This window comes from Pezoporus flaviventris, unplaced genomic scaffold (genome assembly GCF_033815535.1).
Source record: "Pezoporus flaviventris isolate CSIRO_AGI_PZ_B2104156 unplaced genomic scaffold, CSIRO_AGI_Pfla_v1 ptg000066l, whole genome shotgun sequence".
NCBI lineage: Eukaryota > Metazoa > Chordata > Aves > Psittaciformes > Psittacidae > Pezoporus > Pezoporus flaviventris.
In genome coordinates this window covers 12321359-12343919 of record NW_026892614.1, presented here as the reverse complement: position 1 = coordinate 12343919, position 22561 = coordinate 12321359, and the positions used below count along the sequence as shown (strand labels likewise).

Genomic DNA, 22561 nt, shown 5'->3' with positions numbered 1-22561 from the left:
CCGGCTGGTTTGGGCTTTTCTAAAAACTAACTAATTTGGCAGAGGAAGGAAAGGGGAAGAAAGAGGGTAACAGAAAGGGGAAAGGAAAGTCTTTTAGCAGCAGGACACCGTGTAACATCCCTCCCGGCCTCCACAACCACTCGCTGACTGACAGAGCACAGCGTTGCAGTCCCGCCCCGGCTTCTGTGGCTGTTGCTAGTGACCCACAGTGGGCCACACACGACGCCTGGGATTCGGACTGCCCAGCATGGACTACAACTCCCAGGGTGCTTTGCAAAGGAGCGTTGCTGGGGGAACGACTCCCGGGAAAGCTGACGCCGCAACTCTCGCGGGAGAACGGGCGGCCTCAGCAAGCACGTCTCTCGCGAGAACTGTGCGCGGCACTCGCGATGGCGGCGGCTTCGGGGCTGTTCGAGCTGGAAGTGTTGGTGGAGGCGGTGTGGGTGGTGGCGCCGCCGGGCCCCGTGGTGTGCCCGGCCGTAACGCTGCGCCTCTTGGACTTCCCCACCCTCCTGCTGCGGCCCGCCGCCTCCGCGCCACCCCTGCGGCCGGGGCGGGCCTTCCCCTTCGGCCGCGGCAAGCGCTGCCTCTTCCGCTGGTGCCGGGGCTCGCTCTGCGCCGCGCTCCGCCGCCGGCCGCTCCGCGTCTTGCTCCTGGCGCTGCCCGCCGGGCTTGGCCCGGGGCCCTCCCGCCTCCTCGGCAGCTGTGGTGTCTCCCTGGCCCCCGCCGCCGCCGAGGTGCTGCAGCGGCCCGGGGCGCCTGCTTCCTGCTGTCGCCGCGGGCGCTTCCCTTTGCGGGACGCTGCGGGCCGCCCCGTCGGGGAACTGGTACTGGGCTACCGGCTCAGCAGCCTGGAGGCCGGTGAGCAGCCGTCCCCGCCGAGCCCCGTTAGCCCCCGCGCTGCCACGCCGCCTGCCACCTCCCCTGAGCTGGGGAGCGAGGAAGAGGAGGGCGAGGAGCTGGTGGGCAACATCTTTTGCCCTCCCATGCTCTATTACAGCCATGAGCCTGCTGAGCCAGATCTGCCGCCAGCAGCAGCGGCTGCAGGGCAGTGGGAACGTGTCGAGGCCTGGGGACCACAGGAGAAAGGCAAGGACCAGAGCCCCCCACGTCCCAGTGCTGGACCCTCATTGCTGCACCCAGCCAGCCCTCCACAGCTCTGCAGTGTCCTGGGGCAGCTGCCGGTACTTAGTGCCTTGCTAGCAGAGCTGTCAGTGCTCACCCACAGTGCTGTGCCTGGTGCTGTGCATCCCCCACTTGCCTGGCTCTACCGGGCTCCAGGAAGCAATGCCATGGCCTCACAGGCTCCCAACCCCAGCCATTCCTCTGGCCTCAAGCCTGCAGAGGCACCTGTGGGGCCTGATGAGAGCACTGGAGCTGCCAACCCTCAACTCAGGCAAGGCCATCAAGAGGCCATCTCTGCAGCATCTTCTCAGGCTGGGAGAGGATCTATGAAAGCTGTACCCCAGGTAGAGATGGGCTCTGAAAGGAACTGCGGAACTAAGGAAAACAGACCTCCCAGAAAGAAATTGTTGTATGGGCTGACAAATACACTGAGGCTACGGCTGCAGAAAACCAACCCTGATAAACTGGTAATTCATGAAAGGAGAGAGCAGTACAGAAAAAAGCAAATAGAGATGATGAAGGAGAGGAGCCCTTTATCCAAAAGAAAGCTGCTCAGAAGTGCTGGAGAACAGCATGTGATTTCTTACAGGTGTTGTAGCAAGGGAGACGGTTCAAAGCGGAATAATCAGTTCAATAAAGCTATTCAGACTTCATTAGAAAACAGTGCTCTCCCAGAGTCCGTTTCTGTGACACAAGATGTGTCCCCTGACCTGCAGAAACAAGCCACTGCAAGTCCACTGAAGAGTGATGAAATTGCAAGCAAGGAACATCCATGCAAAGTATCTACGGCCCCCTTACTGGAGGAAACTCTATTAAAATCTGCCAAGAAGGAAACACATGCAAAATCTGAACTCCCAGCAGCTTTCCCATCAGATGCTAATGCAAAGAAGAGTAATGGGGAGGGAATACACTTCATCCATCCTAAAACAATGGAGCATGATAATGTGTCTGTTATAAGTGATCATAAACCAGGCCCCAGCAGGAGTGCTGAAGACAGCTCTGAATTTATTTACTCAGATGACTTTGTTACTAGTCCTGAGAACACAGTTTACTCAGAAGATTTCACCAGTGCTGAGTATACAGACAGAGACTCAGAAGCTCTTGACAGTAATCCTGAACCTCTGTGGCTTGAAAGCCCAAAGCAAGGTTGCTCAGACACAGAGGTGGAATCCAGCAGGTCCAGAATTTCAAAGACAAGTCAAAGAGCTGAAAGTCCTTCAGAGCTTCTGCCGGTTCCTTCAGCTTTATCTCCAGTCCAGTCTTTGAAGAGAAACCGTGACTTAAAAATCAGCAGAACTAGCGGTGAATCTATTGATTCACTTAACCTTGTTTGAAGAGAGGCATTGTTGTTAGATGGAGAGCAGGAAGCCTGATAGATCAGTGTCACATTAAAAGGGGATTTTCCTTGAACCCCTTATATTTGATCAGCCTGTCAGTTTCCCAGGAGAGACGAGTACTAAGGTGGCAGGTTGCCTAGAGAACTGTGGTGGAGTAGATTCCGTGTATGCCAGCTGTCTCTGGAAGTAGCAACTGTATTTCACCCTAAAAAAGTTTCCTTACTACTACATCTTCTGTTAGGCCCCAGTTTTCTCTAATTTCTCCACTAAGTAATTTTCCCACAGTTGTCAAGGAAGAAGGGTGATCAGCATGTTAAACAAGTATCTACACTGAGAAGCAGAAAAGTTAGTTCTCATACTGATCTGAATATAGGAAAGGGGCAGACCTCTGCAGGAAAAAGCCAGTATCTCAAGTTAGCTCTTACTTGCTACTTAACATGTCTGATCTTGACCTTGGTGTCCTGGAAAATAGTATGTCAAAGAGGATGATTTTTTGGGGAAAGTATGTCTGCTTCACAGGCAAGAAAAAGAGAAGACAGATGAAGGATCAAATCTTGTCTCACTAAACAAAACCCTGGGTTTGAAATCTCAGCTTTTTGAGCAAGAATAGCTTATTTTTCCACATGCATTCCATCCATGGTTCTTTGTCAAAGTTTCAGGAAAGGTTATTAACTAGTACTCTAATTACAGTGTGGGCCCTTACCCACTGTGAGACTGATGTAAAACCAAGATGGTTTCTTGCAGTCCCCCAGGGGTCTGCGTCTAAGAGCTTTCTGTTGTTACTGCAGGTTGAGCAATCCCATAAACACAGAGTCTCATTTATGTCTTTGTTACATGCTTGACAGTCATGGCTAGTCACAGTCAAAAGTGTCACAAGTCCAAAATATTTACTAAAAGCTCCCTATTTCCTAATCCCCCATAGCCCTCAGAGATTTCATATATAACTGTATTTTCACAGAATTTACAGTAGTTTTCATTTTGGTTGCATTGACTCATTAACTCCTTGCTCCACACTATTGAGCAGTAAACTATAGTTACTTCAAATTGAAGTTTTCTGGTGGTGGTAGTTACACTTCTAACTTTACTACAATGAAATTAAAATATAGAAAGTAATTACCTGAGTTTATTATAGATCCTCACTAAACAAAGCTATCTGACTTACTTTTGACTTGTTACTTTAGCAACTGGTCTTTGTTTTAAGTCGCTACAATATTCTAGAGATAAGGTAGATGGCTATTCCATAAACCCCCATAGTTTTGTTGCTTAAGATAAGGGTGATTAAATAAGAAAATAAAATTGAACTTAATGTTTTCACCATCAGTCCCAAACTGAGAAATAAACTCTTTGATATACACATTAATTCTCAGAATTTATGACCTAAGCCAAGTTTTCTATGACTGTCTTTTAAACAGTTATTTCAGCGTGCTGTTTAGTAAAATAAATTTAGATAGCCAATATAACTGTATAACTGATGGTGCGATGGGAAGAGCAGGATATCAAATACTGACAGTTTGGGTCACTTTACCTCTTCAACTGTAATGTTTTCCTGCTGTTAAGTAGTTCTGATCAGTCTCAGCCAGTGGCTAGGAACATTTTTAAGAAGTCCCAGCCAAGCACATTTCCTTCACTTCAGTTTTTATTCCTCAGCTCCTGGCACTCTGATTGTGTTTGTGATTTCTCTAATGAAAGTTCCTACCACCTATTTTACAACCTGTAATCCCTTCATCGTTGTGGAAGTTACTTTCAGTTTTCTGAAATTACATCCAGCCTTGGTAACTGTGCAATTGATTTTTTTCATTGAGTTACTCATGCTCTTGGTACCTTCATTTTCTAGGTCCCAGTATTTTATGATGCCTGCTGTTGTAATCATTCCTTTTCTCTTTGTGTAAGTGCTATTTAGAGTTAAATGCTAGTCATTATTTGAAAATCTGTGAGCTTTTGCTTCCCTTTTCTCGGCATTTGTCACCAGCATCTACTTTACTGCTTGCTCAGCTTTGTTTGTCTAGAAAGAAGTCAAATTATTGACTCTTACATTCCCATCCTTAAAAGGTTTTGTCGACTTCTACGTGCAAGATTTTCACCAGCTCCTGTGAAATGGCACAGTGCTCATTTAGAGCTGCAGAATGACAATCCAGGACTGTGAACATTTGCTTGTGGTTATCAGACAGCAGGCTTCTCTGCCTCTCTCAAATGTTGCTGTTAATCCCTTTTTAAAGTTTTGATTTCCAAACTAACCTTTCATTTAAGATGACTGAGGCCATGTCTGTGAGAACAGACACTGGCTTTATTTTAATGTGCATTTAGAGGTAATAGCAGTCACATCTGCTATAGCTAATGTTTGCTACCAGCTAGCTGCTTGCGTTTTCTATCCTTCCTTTTAGTCAGTACACTGTTTGATTTTAATTTCAGTTTTGTTCACATTCAGATTCTTCCCTCATCTTAAATTCCTTGTATGTATGCAGCTCCGTTATGTTGAAGTCACCCAGATGAGCTGCAGCCACTGCCTCTTTCGTGTTTAGCATTGACTTACCGGTATTAAACTGGTTTTGTTTTGGCTTTTATGATTTCATTTGACTGTTTTTTTATGTGACAACTGTAATGTAAACCTCACCTAACTTTAAGGAATTGCTTGCATTTTCCCAGAAGGGTAGTCAGTGTTCTCTATTGGTTTCTAGAGGATGAATTTGAATGTCTTATGCTGGAGAAAACAGCATTAATCTTCAGTTCTGCAGAGACCTCTGCAAGTGATTCACTTACCAATTGTTTAAAATAACATGGCTTGCTAGAGGAAACGTTCAAATAACATTGGAGATACATGTTACTCCTAACTAAATTAGCATTTAAAGATTGATTGAGGTATAGTTAATTAAAAATTAAAAAACCCAACAAACCAAAACCACAAAACCTTAAATGTTAAGTAAAAAAAAAATCTCCAGATGTATATTCTGTTTATTTATGTTTATTCTAATCTTAGACATTTTTTAAACATTTTTAATGATAGACTAGTAAATTTCCTTCATATGTAGCAGTATCTGAGCTAAATCAGCTAAGAATTTGGTTCTCTACATATCCATTAACAGAAAATAGCAGGTTTTCAAAAGGAACTAAAGGTATTTACATGGTCAGATCCCCTGAAATTCCACCGGGATTAGTCACTTACAAAAGGTTGCAGAGTGGAAACCAGTGCAGAACACTCTAACAGTATTATCTCTTGGAATGCAAAAATGTTTTTTGAAGAAGATAAGTTATGCTTCAACAAATATTTTTAGGGCCATTTGGAAAATTTAGTGGTATCATGATTGAAAGAAACTCCCTTGGTGTCAAGGAAATTCCAGCTCTTTTGTCTTTAACTGTTGGCAGATTGAGTATTTTTCCTGTTTCATGCTTATGTACTAAGAATACATAACCTTTGATTCTCCCCTAAATTTCAGTGCCACCACACAGTAGTGTCTGGTATTCCTCACAGTATCTCCAGAACCTTCCCCCAAAATCCCTGTTCCCCTTGATGCCTTGTCTATTCCAGCTTCTCCTCCTGACATATTTCATGCAATGTCTAGAACTCAGCTTGCTCTGCTTATCATCAAAAAAGTCTCCAAACACTTCTCAGATACCTTCACTGGCTTGTTCTTGTCTTTGACATCAGACTGAAGCTCTGCTAATTGTCTGCTGGGTTCTGCATAGTTTATTCCCTTCCTACTTCCATGCACCTTCATTTCCTGCTCTGTGCCCATTGGTATGTAACTATTCTCAAAAAAAAAAAACCCTCACTAAAAAATCTGAGAATTGCTGTACATCTGTGTTTCCTTCTTTCATCTCAGTTCTGCTCTTTCTGCCTGTGGGTAGTTGCAGTGCTTTGAGTAACTGTCCACAGGAACATGCCAGACATAAGACAGAAACTTCCAGATCACGGACTTTGAAGTCCTTAACATTTTGTCTTCTTACTCCTGACTGCTGGTATCAATGCTAGGATACATGATAATGCTGATCAAAATTTAAAAGCATAGGTACTGAAGGAAACTTCAAGAAAAAAGGTCAAACCTTCCTAACCTAGAACACGAAATAAGGGAAGCTCTGTTACACCACACGATGCAGTTTTAATTTTCTTATCCATAACTCTGATAAGACTCAGCAACAGAATTACTGTATGTAAGAAAATCTGGTTTATAATTCATAGCCATAATTCATAGCCATTACTGTACTCTTCTGAAACAACAGTTAACAACCTTTTGATTGTTGCAGGTCTCTCATCTCCCACTGCTCCTGTAATGCTACTTTACAGCCCTCTGAACATTGTGCAGTTTCATTTGTAAATGGAATAGATGCATAGGGTTTCTTCAAAATAAGCATCTAACCAGTTCAACAGGCAAGAACCTCAAAACAGCATATTTATGTACATTTCCTATATGCATATTTTTAATTATAAAATATTGGGAGCAGATTCACTGTTATCAAAACTTTCTATCAACACAAAATTTGGTTAATTTTCAATGAGAGCAGCAGATTCTCTGACCTACTGATTTCCATGACATTCATCCCTGTTAGCAATACCACTTTTTAATTGCATCCTTTTTCAAAATTTTTAGTTGATTAAATTTTGTCAAATTACACACATGCTCTGTGAATTTAGTTTGGGTTGCTACAGTTGAGGGCTGCATTGAGGAAAGCACTCATTGCAGTAGAGTCCTAACTGAAATTTGCTTTCTGTTTTTCTGAAGCTTTATAGCAGTACAGGAGTCAGTCAAAGAAACATCTGTTGCCTGCTCCTGGCATCACGTTTTATACGTTCAGAACATATGGAGAACATGGAGTCATGGGCAAACTTCTCTAAGTTTGGTGTCAAGTCAGGGGCTAAATTCCAGATCTTCCTCTGAAACTTTATTTGGTTTCTTCTGAGGTCTTAAACTGGACCTGAAATTTTGTTTCCTTAGCTTCTATGAGATTTCTAACAGACCAAAGGGAAGACCAAATTAATTTTCTAGAAAGAGCCCTGTCTTCTTAAACACACACCAAACCCTAGACACAGGAAAGCTATTCAAGGAATGTTTACAGGAACCATTTGAGAAATATTTCTAAGCACTTTCTCATTCCACTTAACATCCCAAATAATTTGAGAACAGCTTCCTTCACTCTATTTATTACTTCTGATCTCAATAGGAAGAACTGTGAAGATAAGCATTTTGTTTTGGTTTGAGTTTAGCAATAGTGTACATCCCAGCAGTCCTGCTTTTACTGGAGCCATCTCACACTGGCCTGCCAACAGTTCCGCAACTGGAGTAAATACCAAAGTTACGGATCACATGTACAGCATAAAGCATAGTAAAGCAGTACTGATGCAATACTAACAACAGGAGTTTGCTCTCTGCACTCCAGCTCAAAGAAAGTATGTCTTTCTGGAACAGCCCCAGCGGCCTTGCTTTTTGAGCTGCAGGACATCAAAATGAAGAACAGGAAGGAGGGAGCAAGTTTTAGGGATGAATCTCTCTTGGAGGAAGCCTAGTTTCATTTGCTGCTTCCCTGCCTAACTTAAGCATCTCAGATGGTCTCGCAATAACCTTCCTGGTTGCACAAGGAAGAGTTTGTCTTTTAAGACAATCTGGATAAAAATTACTTATATATCAGAAATGGCATCTTAGGTTGGACTCTTAAAATGAGTAATAGCCCATCCCTCCACAAAACACCACAACTTGCTGATCTTTTTCTTTTCAGTTTGGGAGTAGTTACGGACAAAGAGTTAAAACAAGCAGTACACATAGAAACACACACACCACGAAACACCTTTTGCCACCATAATTTAAGATAATTAATTGAGTGAAGCAAAAACAACGGAAGAAGGCAAGAGGGAAGCCCTGCCACTTGAAGTTTAGAAATTGCTGTAAAACCACCAGTGGTGTCAGGGATTACTTGTTCTCTCTTTTACTGTCATCTTCCAGACAGCTGTTGGGGAACATCACCAAGACTTTTAGGCACATCTGGAGGGTAAATGAAAAAATGTCTCTTGATGCAAATGAGCTGCTGAAATGTATCAGCTAGGAAACCTCCCATCACCAGTCCTGGAAGTGGTCAGGAAATCCTGCAGGGACCATATCACTTATTATTGCATTCTATTTTCCAAAAGCTATCTTTGTGGTTGTCTTCAGATCCTGTATCTAAGTAGGCAGCTGGTTCTGTCATTTGGTATCAAGTTTGTTTCTCCTGAGGAGACATGAATAGTTACGACCAATTCTGCATGAGAGCTCCCTCTTGCCATTTAGTCAGAGCAGGACAGATTCCTGCTGTTACAAGAATCCTCTGCAACCACTTTACCTCCTACTTCTTCATTATCCCACATGCAGTGACAGAACCAGCTATGAGGAAGAGGACAAGCTACCACTTCTTCATGTACATGACCAAAACGGAAAGGACCTACAAGGACACAGGCAGGCAGGGCAGCAGGGTCCAGCCCATGCCTACAACTTTAATGGGCTTCAGTGGTTGTCATAGAATCATAGAATGGTGTGGGTTAGAAGGAACCTTAAAGACCATCTAGTTCCAGCCCCCCCCCCCCCCCCCCCCCCCCCGGCACAGGTAGGCACACCTTCCACTAGACCAGGTTGCTGAAAGCCCCCTCCAACTCTTTCAGGGATGGAGAAGCCACAGCTTCTAGGCCTGTATTTTCTGCCATGGACAAGCCTGCCCTACTGGAGTGAGTGAGCTCACAACATGTTTTTTCTAAGGTTAGCACAGTGCGTGTATTATTTACTGGTCAAGAAGGTCCTGAGCAAGAGTTTGAGAAGTACAAAGTGTGGTGATGCACATCTACCTAGTATGTATTCTTTCTTGCCTTTCATAAACCTATGATGGCTGTCAGATTTTCTCCATTTATTTGTCCTTTAACATCTCATCTAACTTGCCAGTTTGGGTGTCCCATTCTGCATCCTGGAAGGCATTTGTCTCAGGATAAATGTTGCACATACTGATAAGACGAAACAGTTTGTCTTAAATTACCTCCCCGATTGGACCACATATTTTACAACCTCAGGAATCCTGATTTTCTAATAAGGACCCACTAGTTGATTGTGGTTAAAAACCTGTTAGGGTTTTACTGATGATTTAGAAAACAAATCAAAAAATCCCAACTTTAAGAGTTCCCTGTGGAAGTTTATTACTTTACAGTTTAATAAATACTGAAGTGTTTCTTTTAACCTAATTTAAACAATAAGATATGTATATTAAAAAATTTACAAAGTACATGTAGCAATTGTCCCAGTAACATTAGCACAAATGTCTGTTGCAATCCAGCATAGAATATGTGGACATAACAATTAGGAACCATCTGGTGACCTGGCATTTGCTGGTACAGGAATGAAATTTCAATTAAGTTTTATTATCAGAAAGTGTAAGTGACAGGTCCCACTTGAAACCCCAGAGCCAGTAAAATGCCCAAATAAAGAGAAGGATGTCCCCCACTTAATGGGTTGGATCACACTGCTTGATTACATACTTTGTAAGTAATGTGCTCCTTTCCCATGGTCTTGGGCACAGATTGCTCATGCAGTTGGATTTTTAAGAACTGGCCATATGGCAGGTAAATTGGGAATCACACTGCAATTTACGGAGAACAGGGAAGTACAATGGATGAGTCAATAATTTCCCAAGGTTGACAAGCCAGGATTGCATCTTGTGCAAGATAAAAAGAAACTGAAAAAAAGTTTGTGCAAGGTAGCACTGCAGCTATCTGGGTTTACCTGGAGCCTTGAAACAAACTGCCAGAAAACTTCTGTCCTACCCCAATGCTCACCTTACAGTTAGACAGTGATTCAGGTGGTGGTCTTCAAGGTCTGAGAAGAAAATCAGCCCATCAGCACTAGATGAACAAGTCCTAGATTCCCTGTCCTCTCTCAGCCACTGACAGCTGTTATTGCTATCATTGTTTTCTTTAATATTTGGTATATAGCACTAAGGGTCTGTCAAAAAAATAATCAGCCACCTCATCCAAAAATGCTTCATCTTTTCTTCAGTGGAGTTATAGTTCTAGTTCCATTAAAGAAATCAACGCTGCAGCTACTGACCCATGGAAGTTATTATAGATCTCAATTTTGTAGTCAAGAAACCAATCTGCAATAATATCACAGCGTCTGGAGAAGGCCTTTTCTGCATCAGCCAGTCTCCAGTTCTCTAAATCAGAATCAGAATTTACAAATAGGAAAATTAAATCCAGATTGTGACCTACTGCACTTTGAGTTCATTCAAGAGGAATTCCACAGACCCACACTGCTGAAGAGCATTACAACCTCAATCTCTGGAGAATTTCTCCAGTGCGCATTCACAAATACGTGGAAACACTTGACTTTGCAAAATTAACCATTAACCTTAAAGTACCCACCAGCTTAAGAAGGAAAGTAGAGGATTCCTTTATACATTCATTTTTAAGCTTCAGCAATTTTTTCGCAAAGGTGACTGCACAGACAGAAATAATTACCATCCACTACACAAACAAACCATTACAGCCTTTAGATTAAGCTTCATTGCACAAGTATAAGATTGGTTATTGTTTATATTTTTACTTTTGGGGCACTTTGTAACAAGTGATGTATTTTTCACTCATAAAATTATTTCTCACAAGGCCCTACACTGAGTAAGGCAGCAAGCCCTGTACAAGCAGAACCTGTCCTCAGTGTTGAAAAACCCCTAACAAAAATTGACTCTACTCCTAAATTCAAGCAAATATCAGCAGCATAATCCTGTTCTCAGAGTAAGCTCTGCTTGGAAACTAAATGGCCAAAACGCTCCCAAGGGCAGCAATTAGTATTTTAGCCAGTGGATCATTTGGGGAGACTCTTGTAAATTTAATGAATTCTCTAGTAGTGAATCCATCATAGTCACTAATATGCTGGCAACACTGCTACTGATAATGTTGCAAATACATTATAAGCCCTCCTTTATTGCCTTAAATTTTAATTTAATGAATTCTGCATGTGAATTCTTCTCAGATGATGATACTTTGTGCTAATGCAATCATTGATGGGCCGTTTGGGAGCATAACAAGGATGAGCTTGGTACATTTGGCAGGATGTCACTGGGAAGGCAAGGGGTTTCTCACCCAAGCTTTTGTTCTTTATCTCTTACCTCCCTAATACTTGTGCCTGTAAACTAGAACATAATGAGGTCTACCCCTTCTGGGCTTCATTTTATGGATTAGAAAAAAGCACAGGGGAGTGGTCTGAGTGAATACTCAGGCTCCCTATGTATTCAGCCAGCTTTCAGACATGAATGTGGAAGTGCTGAATTCAGCAGTGACATTACAGAACTACAGACAATAGTGCTTGAAGGACTGAAGACTTCATCTAACCCATCTCCTTGCCCTTAGGCAAAAAAATCAACTTGTAACGGTATCAGTCCTGACAGATTTTTGTCTAGCTCATTTTTTTTAAAAACCCCAGTAAGACAGATGATGCATCTTCCCCAGGCAACATGTTTCAGGGCTTTATTATCCTGAACGTTAAAAGTTTTTCTCAGTGTCAAGCCTCCATGTCCCGTGATACGGAAGTCCACTCTTTCCCATCTTACACACTACAGACAAAGAGGACAGATTATTCCCCTGCCCTCTCTTTGTACTTAAGACTTGGGGTTTTTTACCTCTGGACTAAGCAAACAGTGGTCTTTCAGCCTTTCCTCACAGGCCACTGGCCATTCTTGTTGCTTTCTGATCACAGCTGTATGCATCTTCCTTGACATGCAGTACCCTTAGCTATACATGGTCACTCCAGTGGAAGCTTCCCTAGGACCTAACAGATTAGAAGAACTACCTCACACACCTTTCAGTCTCAACCTGTTTACCATGTGAGTACTGTGAGTGTAATACACATCCTTCCCCTTCCATCAATTAGCTGTTAATGAAGATACTGAGTATGTCCAGAGTCATAACAGACCCTTACAATGCCTCACTACTGCTTATGTCCATTTGGGCAGTGACCCATGGAGAGCTATGCACTGGGAACACAAAGCCACATACCGCATGAGAAATTTCACTTCCAAAGCATGTTCTCTAGCTTATCTGCAGGCATGTTAGAGCATCCTAATGTCAGGACTTGTGACATCTATTGATTCTCCCCTATCCAAACAGCCTGTTACATGGTTGTAGGAAAAAACAGATTAGTCTGATATAATTTGTTCTTGACATGCTGGATATTACTCATTTCCTTGTTAACTTCCAGGCACTTACAGAATGTTTATGTGATTGTTACAGCATTTTTCCTCTTGGATTTCAAAAGGAAAACAGTCAGGCAACATGCAGGTAATCAGTAGTAAGGACAGTCTGTCCAGGAAAACAAACAATGAATAAGGGAACACAACATATTTCAGTCTATAAGCCACCAAAACGCTAATAGATTAAAGTGCAGCTGAATAGGAGAAAAAAAGGCTTTAAAGTGAGACTAAAGAAATCCTTTATGTTCCTCACTCATCTTTACTCATTGTTAAGGTAGAACTACACAGAAACTTTGTAATGATAGCATTAAGCCATAACAGTATGCTCAGACTCATTCAACTCCCTTAATAACTTTGCCTTAAGAGGATAACTGAACTATTACAAAACTACACTAACAAGACAAGATGTTCTAAAGAGAAGTAGATATGAGTCATGAACAGAAGTTGTATTTCCACTAAGTAGAAATTGCATTTCTGTGTAGGTTGGAAACGACTTACAGTATAGAGTTCTCACCATCAGTGCTTAGGAAGAAGTTTCCTTCCAAGTGTAATCAGGAAGAGGATTACTGTCATCTACAAAGCATCAGGCACCAGATCTTGCTTGTGGCAGGAGAGCTCAGAAAGAAATTCAGATGCTTACAGGGACATAGTACTTGGGCTATGTCAAAAATGATAAAACTAAGCAGGGCCAGAGCACAGACCTATGCCCTGGTAAATGAGCAACCATGCTGTTTAAGAGGCTGCACCTCACCAGCTGGGCTTTAGTTGCACGGAGCCCTGTCCCACATGTGCAGGCTTGGTTTGGAGAACAGCATGGTCTGGGGACATAGAGCAGGTAAGACTGTCCCTGTCTAGAAGGAAAAGAATGTATTGATATTGAAATGATCACAACTCTGCCACTTGATGATGGGCTGAAAGATAGATTTTGGCCTGATGTATTTACTGTTATACATGTAGCCTTGAAGATCAGCCTGGAAACAGAAAAGGTTTCCCAGAGCTGTGTAAAGAGCCTTACAGAGAATCTGTAATAAGCTAAGAGCATGCCTCTACCCAGTCCCTCAGTGCCATATTGTTTGTGTTGTATCTTAGGCTTAACCTGGAAGCAGTTTGCCCTCTGCTAACCAACCACATCCAGAGGCCATGCTAGGCATCCAGTGGTTCATACGGAAAGCACAGGGAAAAGGACCTGAAACCCTGCAAGCCTTGCCCCATGGATCCTAGTGCGTGCCTGGGTAGAAAAGACCAGCTCCCTTTTTTTCCTACCCAAGAACTGCATATCCCTCTTTAGTTTATGGGAGATTCCAATCTGCAGTCCAGGAGAGATATGTATAAGCTCCTTTTCCCTAAGGAAAGGCGTAATGTTGAAGTGGTCTTTTTTTCCCAAATGACAGGACCCCTCCAAATCCCAGCACTTATGATAGTCTTGAATTTAATTGGAAAAGCAGAGATACTGCAGGTCTTCAAGTAAACTCCAAGAATAAAGCAGAAAGTGAAGCCAAAATGTGCTTTCATGCCTCCATATCCTACTACATCCAATCTTTACTTCCTTTTTGGACCTGAGATCTCCAGAACTTCACTCAAGCCAGGAAACCAATCATGGCTTTAAACTTCCCTCCCTATTTCCTTCCACTAGTGCATCCCTTGATTACATTTCACCTTCCTACCAACATTTAAGCATTCTCTTTTCAACTTTGCACAAGCTCTTTCTGAATTTTCACAGCTGGACTTGGATTATATTTCCCCCGAATAAAAAGCTGCATCATCCTTTCCTCCTTTAATTTTTAATACTGTTTGGATTTAAGGCTGCACTGAGTCACACACTTCATGCAAAAGACAGACACTTTGCAAAACTTGTGAGTTTTCCATTCATTCATTTTCACAATTCAGTCAGCACTTTCATACCTACAAAATCTTTTTTAAAGAAAACATATTTTCAGTTTATTGTTATCTGACGAGTACTGTGTATTGAGCACCAGTATGAATAAAGCTGAGTGACAGACAACTTGATCAAAGGAGTCCTGGTTTTGTCTGAGATAGAGTTAATTTTCTTCCTAGTGGAAGAAAACGTGGTTAAACCAAGACAAAAGGCGAAAGTTCAGTCTCACATCTCGGCAAACACTGGTGGAATCTATAACATCTAGAAGAAGACTCTCTGGAGAGTCTTAGGAGAGAGTTATTTCAAGAAATGTTTTCTTAAATAATACCAAATTTAAACAGTAATATTGGTAAGAAAAGCATATGGCATATCACAGATGGACCAACATTTTCATTTCAGTAAAGGAAGACAGAAGCATAACTGGAGAAACAGCTTTAAAAGCTATGAACATTAAAAGCAGCAGCAGAATTTCTAAAGCCAGAAGACAGCTACAGCATGCTTCATTGCTTATGCATGACTCCAGCTTTAGTGTGCTTAATAAATCGTTCTGAACCTCGTGTTCATACTGGGATTTTAAAACACCTATCAAACAGACAGTTCTTTAACTTCTGCATTTAGAATTAATTTAGGTTTAACTAACCAAAATGTATCCTTTAAATACACACTTAAACATGTAACTATCAGAGTAGGAACTGCTATTTTTAATTTGAAATTTATCCCACAACCATATCAGTCCATTCCTATTTCTCAAGGGAAGAAGACAGTACCATAAATGTACTTTGCATTTTCTGATGCAGTTTGATTTTGCTGTTCATGGATAATCATTAGATGTGATGCAAGAGCTTAATATGTTTTTTCTAACACTTTCCCTATAGAAAGCTATTTCACAGCTACTAGGGTAGCACAGAATACATTTATTGGTTAATGCTCTTTTTTTGCATGGTCCATGATATAATTCTAACTTTTGAACTCTAAACTTGGTTTCTGTTCTCAAAAGGATAAAGTACAATGAGCCAAGTCTGAAGTGGCTTTACTCAAGTCGTTTGGTATTTCAGTAACAATTGCTCTAAGCATGGATCTGGAGCATTTAATAGAGTTCCTGTTACATTATTCAGGCTTGAATCTATTATCAAAAGGTGAATTTGTAACTTGTAAACAAAAGAAAAAATTACTAAGTCAGATTTCCCAAGAGCTTGGACTGGAGGCTTCATGGCAGGAGCAAGAGCTTTGCCTTCTGTGTTACTGTCCCTTAGGCAAAAGAGATGGGTTGCGTGCTTTTACAGTGTGGAGATATGTTCATTTGATATTGACTTTTAGCTGGAACCTTTCAGATTTAACAAGATGCAACTATGAATTCCATGAGTAAATCGTTACTCAGAGCAAGCAGAAAGGGAGGGAGGTGCAGACAGATCTCAGTGTTACAGATTGGCAACAACAAGGAGAATCTGTTATCTTACTAAATACATTTAATAAGCATATTTTTTGAGTCAGCTATTCTTAGATTGATTTTCTTTGGATGCACCACATATAAAGGTGTTAGCCCTCAGAGCATAAAATTCAAGAGTAAGAAGCTTTAAATTATAGAAGAGATCTCCCTTCAACAGAGGGCAAACTGGAGAATTTATCACAGAGCCAGGGCACAATAAATCCTGTCTTTCAAAGATAAGCTGAAAAGATCTTTCCATTGTGAACAAAGCACTTAGTTGAATTATGATATGCTAAGTTTTAAAAGCTGTTTTATCTATGACTTTACAGAATGTCTGTACGGGGTATAACTAAAGGTCCAGTAAAAATTATGGGAAGGGCAAATGTACAGTAGCCCTTCCTTACTGAACTCACAGCTTTTGCTGGATGCACTGTCCCAGTGACGCATCCTTGACAACATGCTGATGATCCCCACAGTGCTAAAGTAATCACTGCAGTCAGCTGCATCCCAGACACCCTTGTTCTCTATCCTTTTATCCTGTGGGAAAGCACACATGGGGCTCTCTCAGATCATTCTGACTTCCATTATTTTCCAAGGGCTTGTGGTGGAAACGTCTCTTCTTCAAGAGGAGAGATGGAGAAAGCAAAGGGTCATTCATGACACGCACCTTAGTTACAATTTCAGAAAAGATATCAGAACAGGCTAACTTGATTTGTAACACTGGAGATGCTTTTAGGCTGACCCGATGGTCAAGACCTCCCAGATCAACTAAGAATGATTATAAATTTAACTTAGGTTATTTTTATATGATAGCTACTGTTCTCAGCAGCCTACACATATGGTTAATCAGTCTTTATTTCCAGTGCCACTGCAGTGAACTTTGGAGCTTGAGAACACCATACAGATGAATACCAGATGAACATAAAGATAGGTTGGGGGCCTATAAGTAGCATCTCTTTCTGCACACTTGGCTGATCAAGGATGGCACCCTGTCTCTGAGGTGCCAAAAGCATTGGGCACAGTTAGTGTTATTTTTCTAAAAGACTGATTTTCTTGGTCCCTACACTGGCATTGCCAATGTTGTAAAGGCAAAAAGGAGCGCTGCTTCTCCACAAGCTGCAATGAAAAAGCACATGAAGAGCTGGAGTTACTGACAGTGTGCTGGAAGAACTCTGGTTTTAAAATGGCTGCTGGTGACAGGAAGGCCTCCTGTTCCACAATGCCCCAACCTGCTGGGAAGTTATGAAAGACTGTGAAATGTTACAATACTAACTGAAGGGCAAAACTAGGCCTTTAAAATATCTTCACTTTTCTCTGTTGTTTAGCACTGGTTCTACAAATAGGCAGAATATATAATTTTACCAGGCTCTTCTAGCCTCCTGTACTCCCTCAGGCATAGAAAGGAGGACATTTGTTTTTCTCTTACATAACTCTGAGTTCAGAAACAATACAGTTTATTCACCAGTGTCAAGTTTTGAGCTTTTTCGTCTTCACAATACATTTTCAAATAATAAATATTCATTTACTGACCCAGAAAATCTGACTTTTTGCAGGCTTTCTCACTCATGGCAATAAAACTAAATACTGCATTTTCATCTGGGTATTCTCCACCTGCCAATATCCATCCTCCTTTAAAAATGCTACTGGTAAAAATACTTACAATACAAAAGTAGTCCCCAGAATAATCCAAACCCTTGTGTAACCTGCAACAAACCAAGGGAAAGGAATTAGACCACAAGGAACAAGAACAGGGTGATGGGAAAACCTTTCTCTGGGCAAATGCTCCAAGTTGTTACTGAGGCTCAAGGGTTTCACACTTACTCATAAATTATATGCAGTCATCCAGGTAAGCAGAGTAGACAGAAACCAGACACTTTAATAACTTCCTTTCAAACCCAACCCTGCCAAACAGCAGGGAGAGATCAGCTCTAGCATAACTTTTTAAGTCTCCTCCAGTTCCCCCAGTACATGTAAATAAACAGCCTAAGACCTAGAGAAACATCCACTAACCCTCCATGCCAGTGGCCCATCAGTCCACCTTCACTCTGAGCAGTGATTTCTTCCCTGGGCTTTGACTGTCACCAGAGGGACAAGCAAGGATATGGCTGTAGCTCAACACAGCCATGGAGAGCTAGAGACCAGCACAGCTGCAACATCACTAGAGAAGGGCCTGACAACCCAAAGGGATGAAGTAGGGCCATGGGCAGGGTGGTCCCAGGTAGGGCTTATCAGGGCCGTTAAGGCCTGTGGGTGCCTCCAGGCGATGACACTCTTCTAGATACCTTTATTCAGTACAACAGATCTTACCACCGCAGAGACAGCTCATGTCAAATTCAGAGCTAGATTTTGATGTAGGTCTTCCAAAGACCCACAGCCTTTCAAGATGAGATTGCCTAAGGGGTTTCAGGGCTATGTCCCAATCCACACAGCTCTCCCCAGCATGAGATGCCCTCAGGCATGTCATAGGGAGCAGCTGTGGATCCTTCTTCCTCATACAAAGCCACCTGTGGCTGCATTCACTCCTGGCCTTTCCTTGCCTGCTCTGGAGAACGGAGCCAGCACACAAATCCCCCTTCTCCCCCTTGTAGCTGGGGTTGGGGTCTAATGTGGCACACAAACCGCAGGCACTTGTAAAGGTACAACAGTGCTGACCCTTGTAATAACTGTCTACACATTAACTCCCTCTGTTTCATCACCACAGTATTTGGCATACTTCGTTAAGCACCTACTTTTCCCATAGCTTCCCACAAACCCAAGCAGGGGAACAACAATGACGGTAGCCATTTGCCATCTAATGGCATGGGGAGGGGTTCCTACAAATACAGTTTACCTAAATGCCATCTGCTCTCCCACGCAGTCAGGAATGTTTTTCTTGGGTAAGGAGTTATCCTGGATCTAGTTTATGTAACCCTCTGAGGCACATTAAGCCCAAAGCCTAATTGTTTTTGAGATGAAGATGTATTGTTCAGACAACGAGAGTCTAAAATTATATGTTCTGAAATGTAGTTGTGGATTATTACCAAAAAATAAAAAGGAGTTAAAAAAAAAACCCACTCCTCTTTTCTCCTGCCTTTGCCTCTGCCTGAACTCCCCGTTTGTTTGTGCTAGCTCTCTTGTTTATAGCCAATGTGGGTCTCACACTGTGTTATCCCAAGATGCAGTAATAATTTCAAAGCACTCTGTTCTTCCATGTATTCCTCAGCCTTGTTAGAAGAGCGCTATTAATCATGTAACAATCCCGTATGTCTCCAAACTGAAGAGGCTGTCACTCCCTCCAGAAGCATCTTCCCAAAGGCTTTTGGGTGAGCCTGCCCATTCTCATCATGCCTGCCTCTGCTGACCCTGGAATATGTACAGATTGTGCTGACTTTCTAAAAGAAATGACTGCAGGTGGCTAGCTCTTTGTTTATTCTGGCAAGGCTGAAAATAGCAACTGCTAACAAATATTTTGCCCTTCACAAGACTTCTCACAGAGATGCAGCTGTTATCTCATCTAGTAAAAGTGCCAGCCCTAAGGGGAAAACAGACACTTAATTAGGTTAAGATAAGCTTCTAAAAGGTGACTGTCTAAAATTAATACCCATAATGCTGTGTGATCCTTAAACTGAATCCTCACTCATGCAGTAGGGAACAATTATTTCAAGCTTTTTCCCCCATACTTGTCTCTCATGGGTTGATGGCTCCGTTTAATCATCAAAAGCAGCATGTAAGAAACAACAGTATGGTGCTGTTGAGGTGGACAGGCCCCCAGGACATAACCTTAAGCTTCTGGGGAATAGATAACCTTCTGGATTTCTGAATTTGCAAACCTCTCAAGGCAAAGTTAATCCACAGAGGGTCTACTGCAGGTTTTACAATGAGACCAATGTGCTATGTAGAACTTCGGGATTTTTGTCTGCACCCTGTGAAAATTCACACAACAAATGGTGGAACCTGAGAAACCTTTTCCCCAGTAAATTTTAGCACCCTAATATGAGAACTTGTAATTAGGGACTCATTAGTTAGTGCTAAATTTGCAAGGAACAAATTCAGGTCAGATTCAATTATTAATACACATTCCAAAATATATGGGGCTTTGGACAAATAGCCTCCGAAGTTAGATAAGGAATGTTATATTCAGAGCCTTTACCATCCATACCAAAAGGAAAAGTTGTTCAAGGACATTGCTATTTTCATAAAATAGCATTAAAATAGTACTAATACAGAACACAACTTGGTTTGGAAATTGAGCCACGTACGAGAGCTTCACCAAAGAACAGTCCACAGTGTCTATGGGAAAATCTCCAACAGAGAGGCTAAGCAAAAGGTCATATTGGAACATTTATAACAGCTTAGTCTGAAGGATCACAAAGCTCCAGGTACAATCCATTAATCCATTTTTGCAACACCCCATCATCCCTTTTTATAGATATTCAAGAGGAGAGACATAAATCATGGGCCTTCTGACTTCTGACTATGTCTGTTCTGAAGGCTTGGAAGCTTGCCTCAAAAGTTTATGAGGACAACCAGGGCGGTCTGTCAAGACTGTGTTTCCCTGCTCACAAATATGAAGCTATTTTTAAAATTATGGGGTACTACAGTCTGGTTAAGAGGCAAAAGGGATTAAGCCTGATTTAAAACACTTGAGGCTAAATAATGTTTGATATTTAAAGAGAAATACTTTCCTGGGATTTCATACAGGGCATGTCAGTTATATCTGCAGTTTCACATAAGCACGTAGACACACACTCAATAACTTATTGCAATTAAATACGCCAAGTCCTTACAACAATGTCAATGTAAATGTAAAGGAGACTATAACCAAGAAGTTCTGGGTTGGTAAGATTATTTTTAACAGTTTTGCCTATTAATGAGTATGTAGGGAGAAGATTAGAAAGCTAAGAACCTGCATCAAATAACAGCTCAACATTCAGCTCCCAGTTTTGACTGTCATCTTGTTTTTCTTCAAACTTGCAGACTTGTGTGCCCCACTGTTCCTCAGGCAAATGCTTACTGCAATAAAGATGGAAATATCCCCTTGCCACTGCCCCATGCAGTATAAGGAAATAAAAGAAATCACCTTCCTTTCTGTGTGTAGATTCCGGTCCCTGAACATTTTGATAGATAAAACAACAATAAAATTCAGATTCATCAAATAAATCATTAAAATCCTACAGCTTCTTCCTTCTCAGCAGGGGAAGAAAATCAGTCTGAAAATAGGCACTGTTATGGAAGATCCCAGGGTAAATATAGCAGCTTGTCGTCCAGAGAAGTTTTTGTTATGTGCCCTAGGCTATGGCTCTGCTTTTTCCATGAAAAGCATGCAATAGAAAACACCCAGACAAGCAGTTAGGATCTAGGGCCCTGTATTACAGAAGGGTAATGTGCATCATGACTATCCCTTTTCTAACACTACAGCTCAGTCATCAGCAAGGAAGAAGCTGTGGCTCACAGCTCCCTCATGCCAAAAGCAACACCGGTGGGTCGCTCTACAGACTTAGCTTACACTGGATGATAGCTTAGGGACAGGAACTCTCTTGACTGGTTTCTACTGCTTTTGCAGATAGCAACCCACAAGTGTTTCAGTTGCTCCAGCTTACTCTCTTCATTTCACAATGCTGTCATTCATGACTGGTTGGTATCCAGAGTTCCCACTTGTAAGGCAGTACAAAATAACAAACAAGGGCTGTTTCAGGGGTCCTAAGTGGACTGGCTGCCAGGCACATTGAGCCCACCCTAAGAGTTCCATTTAAGAGGAACAACAAAGCTCCAAGCATATTCCATGCTGAGCACACAAGGGAAATAACCCCAGTGCTTCAAGAGACTAATACAGCTGCAAAGGCTTCTGTGCCCAAGGACAGACAGGTCTCAATGTTATAACTCCTCAGAGAGCTAGGCAGAACCTATCTGTTTCAGTTTTTAAGGATATAGCTTGGAGAAGTCACCATGTCACAGAATCTGAAAAATTCATAGCAAATAGTGCGTCAATAGTACTTTATCTATGACTGCCGGGGGGTGGGGTGGAAAATAAGTAAAGGGAGAGCCTGAAGATGGTATGCAAAAGAGTAATCTCTGCTAAATCTTGTCTGTAAAATACACATCGCTGAGGTCAGCTGACAACCTCAGTCACAAACCTTACTGAGCCTTTTCCCAAAACCCTACCAAATTTCAGACTTCACAGTGAGATCAGCTGAACTTTGATTTCTAGTTTTTGGCACAATTATTGGGGAGCTTTAGATCTCAAATGCCAAATAATTATTCTTTCAAGATAAAATGTAAAAAGGATCATAATCATTCATGTTGCATAAGTACAGAAATGGCTGGAGTTATGACAGGGAGCAGTCTGACCCACTGTCTTCCAGCCTTAAATTAATTACATAAAGGAAATTTACCATTTTTAATACTTTACTTTTACAGGTCATTAAATAGCAATGTAATTGCTGTACTGTTTCATTTCTAGAACATGAATTCTAATTAATATCATTTCAGTAAGTTTATTTAATATGGTAATAGCTTCAGAATAGCTTAATTGTTGTCATTATAGAGCACCTGCAGATGTTCAACCAATCAGCTCATTATCTGACCATGCTCATGTACCCATACATAGACAGACCTTTGCCTGCAGAAGGAGTA

The 22561-nt window shown here is 41.8% G+C and overlaps 1 protein-coding gene across 2 annotated transcripts in view; it reads left to right on the top strand.

Annotated features, from left to right (window-relative positions):
* The first annotated feature begins 321 nt into the window (after positions 1–321).
* MAP10 (microtubule associated protein 10) overlaps positions 322–22561 on the top strand; it is a 57740-nt gene continuing 35500 nt past the window's right edge. Inside the window, exon 1 of one of the 2 annotated variants that reach the window (XM_061471264.1) lies at positions 322–2427. In XM_061471264.1, coding sequence (XP_061327248.1) covers positions 390–2427 — 2038 coding nt within the window. In that variant the 5' untranslated portion in view covers positions 322–389. The remainder of the gene's footprint in view (positions 2428–22561) is intronic. The other variant, XM_061471265.1, reaches the window with a different exon arrangement.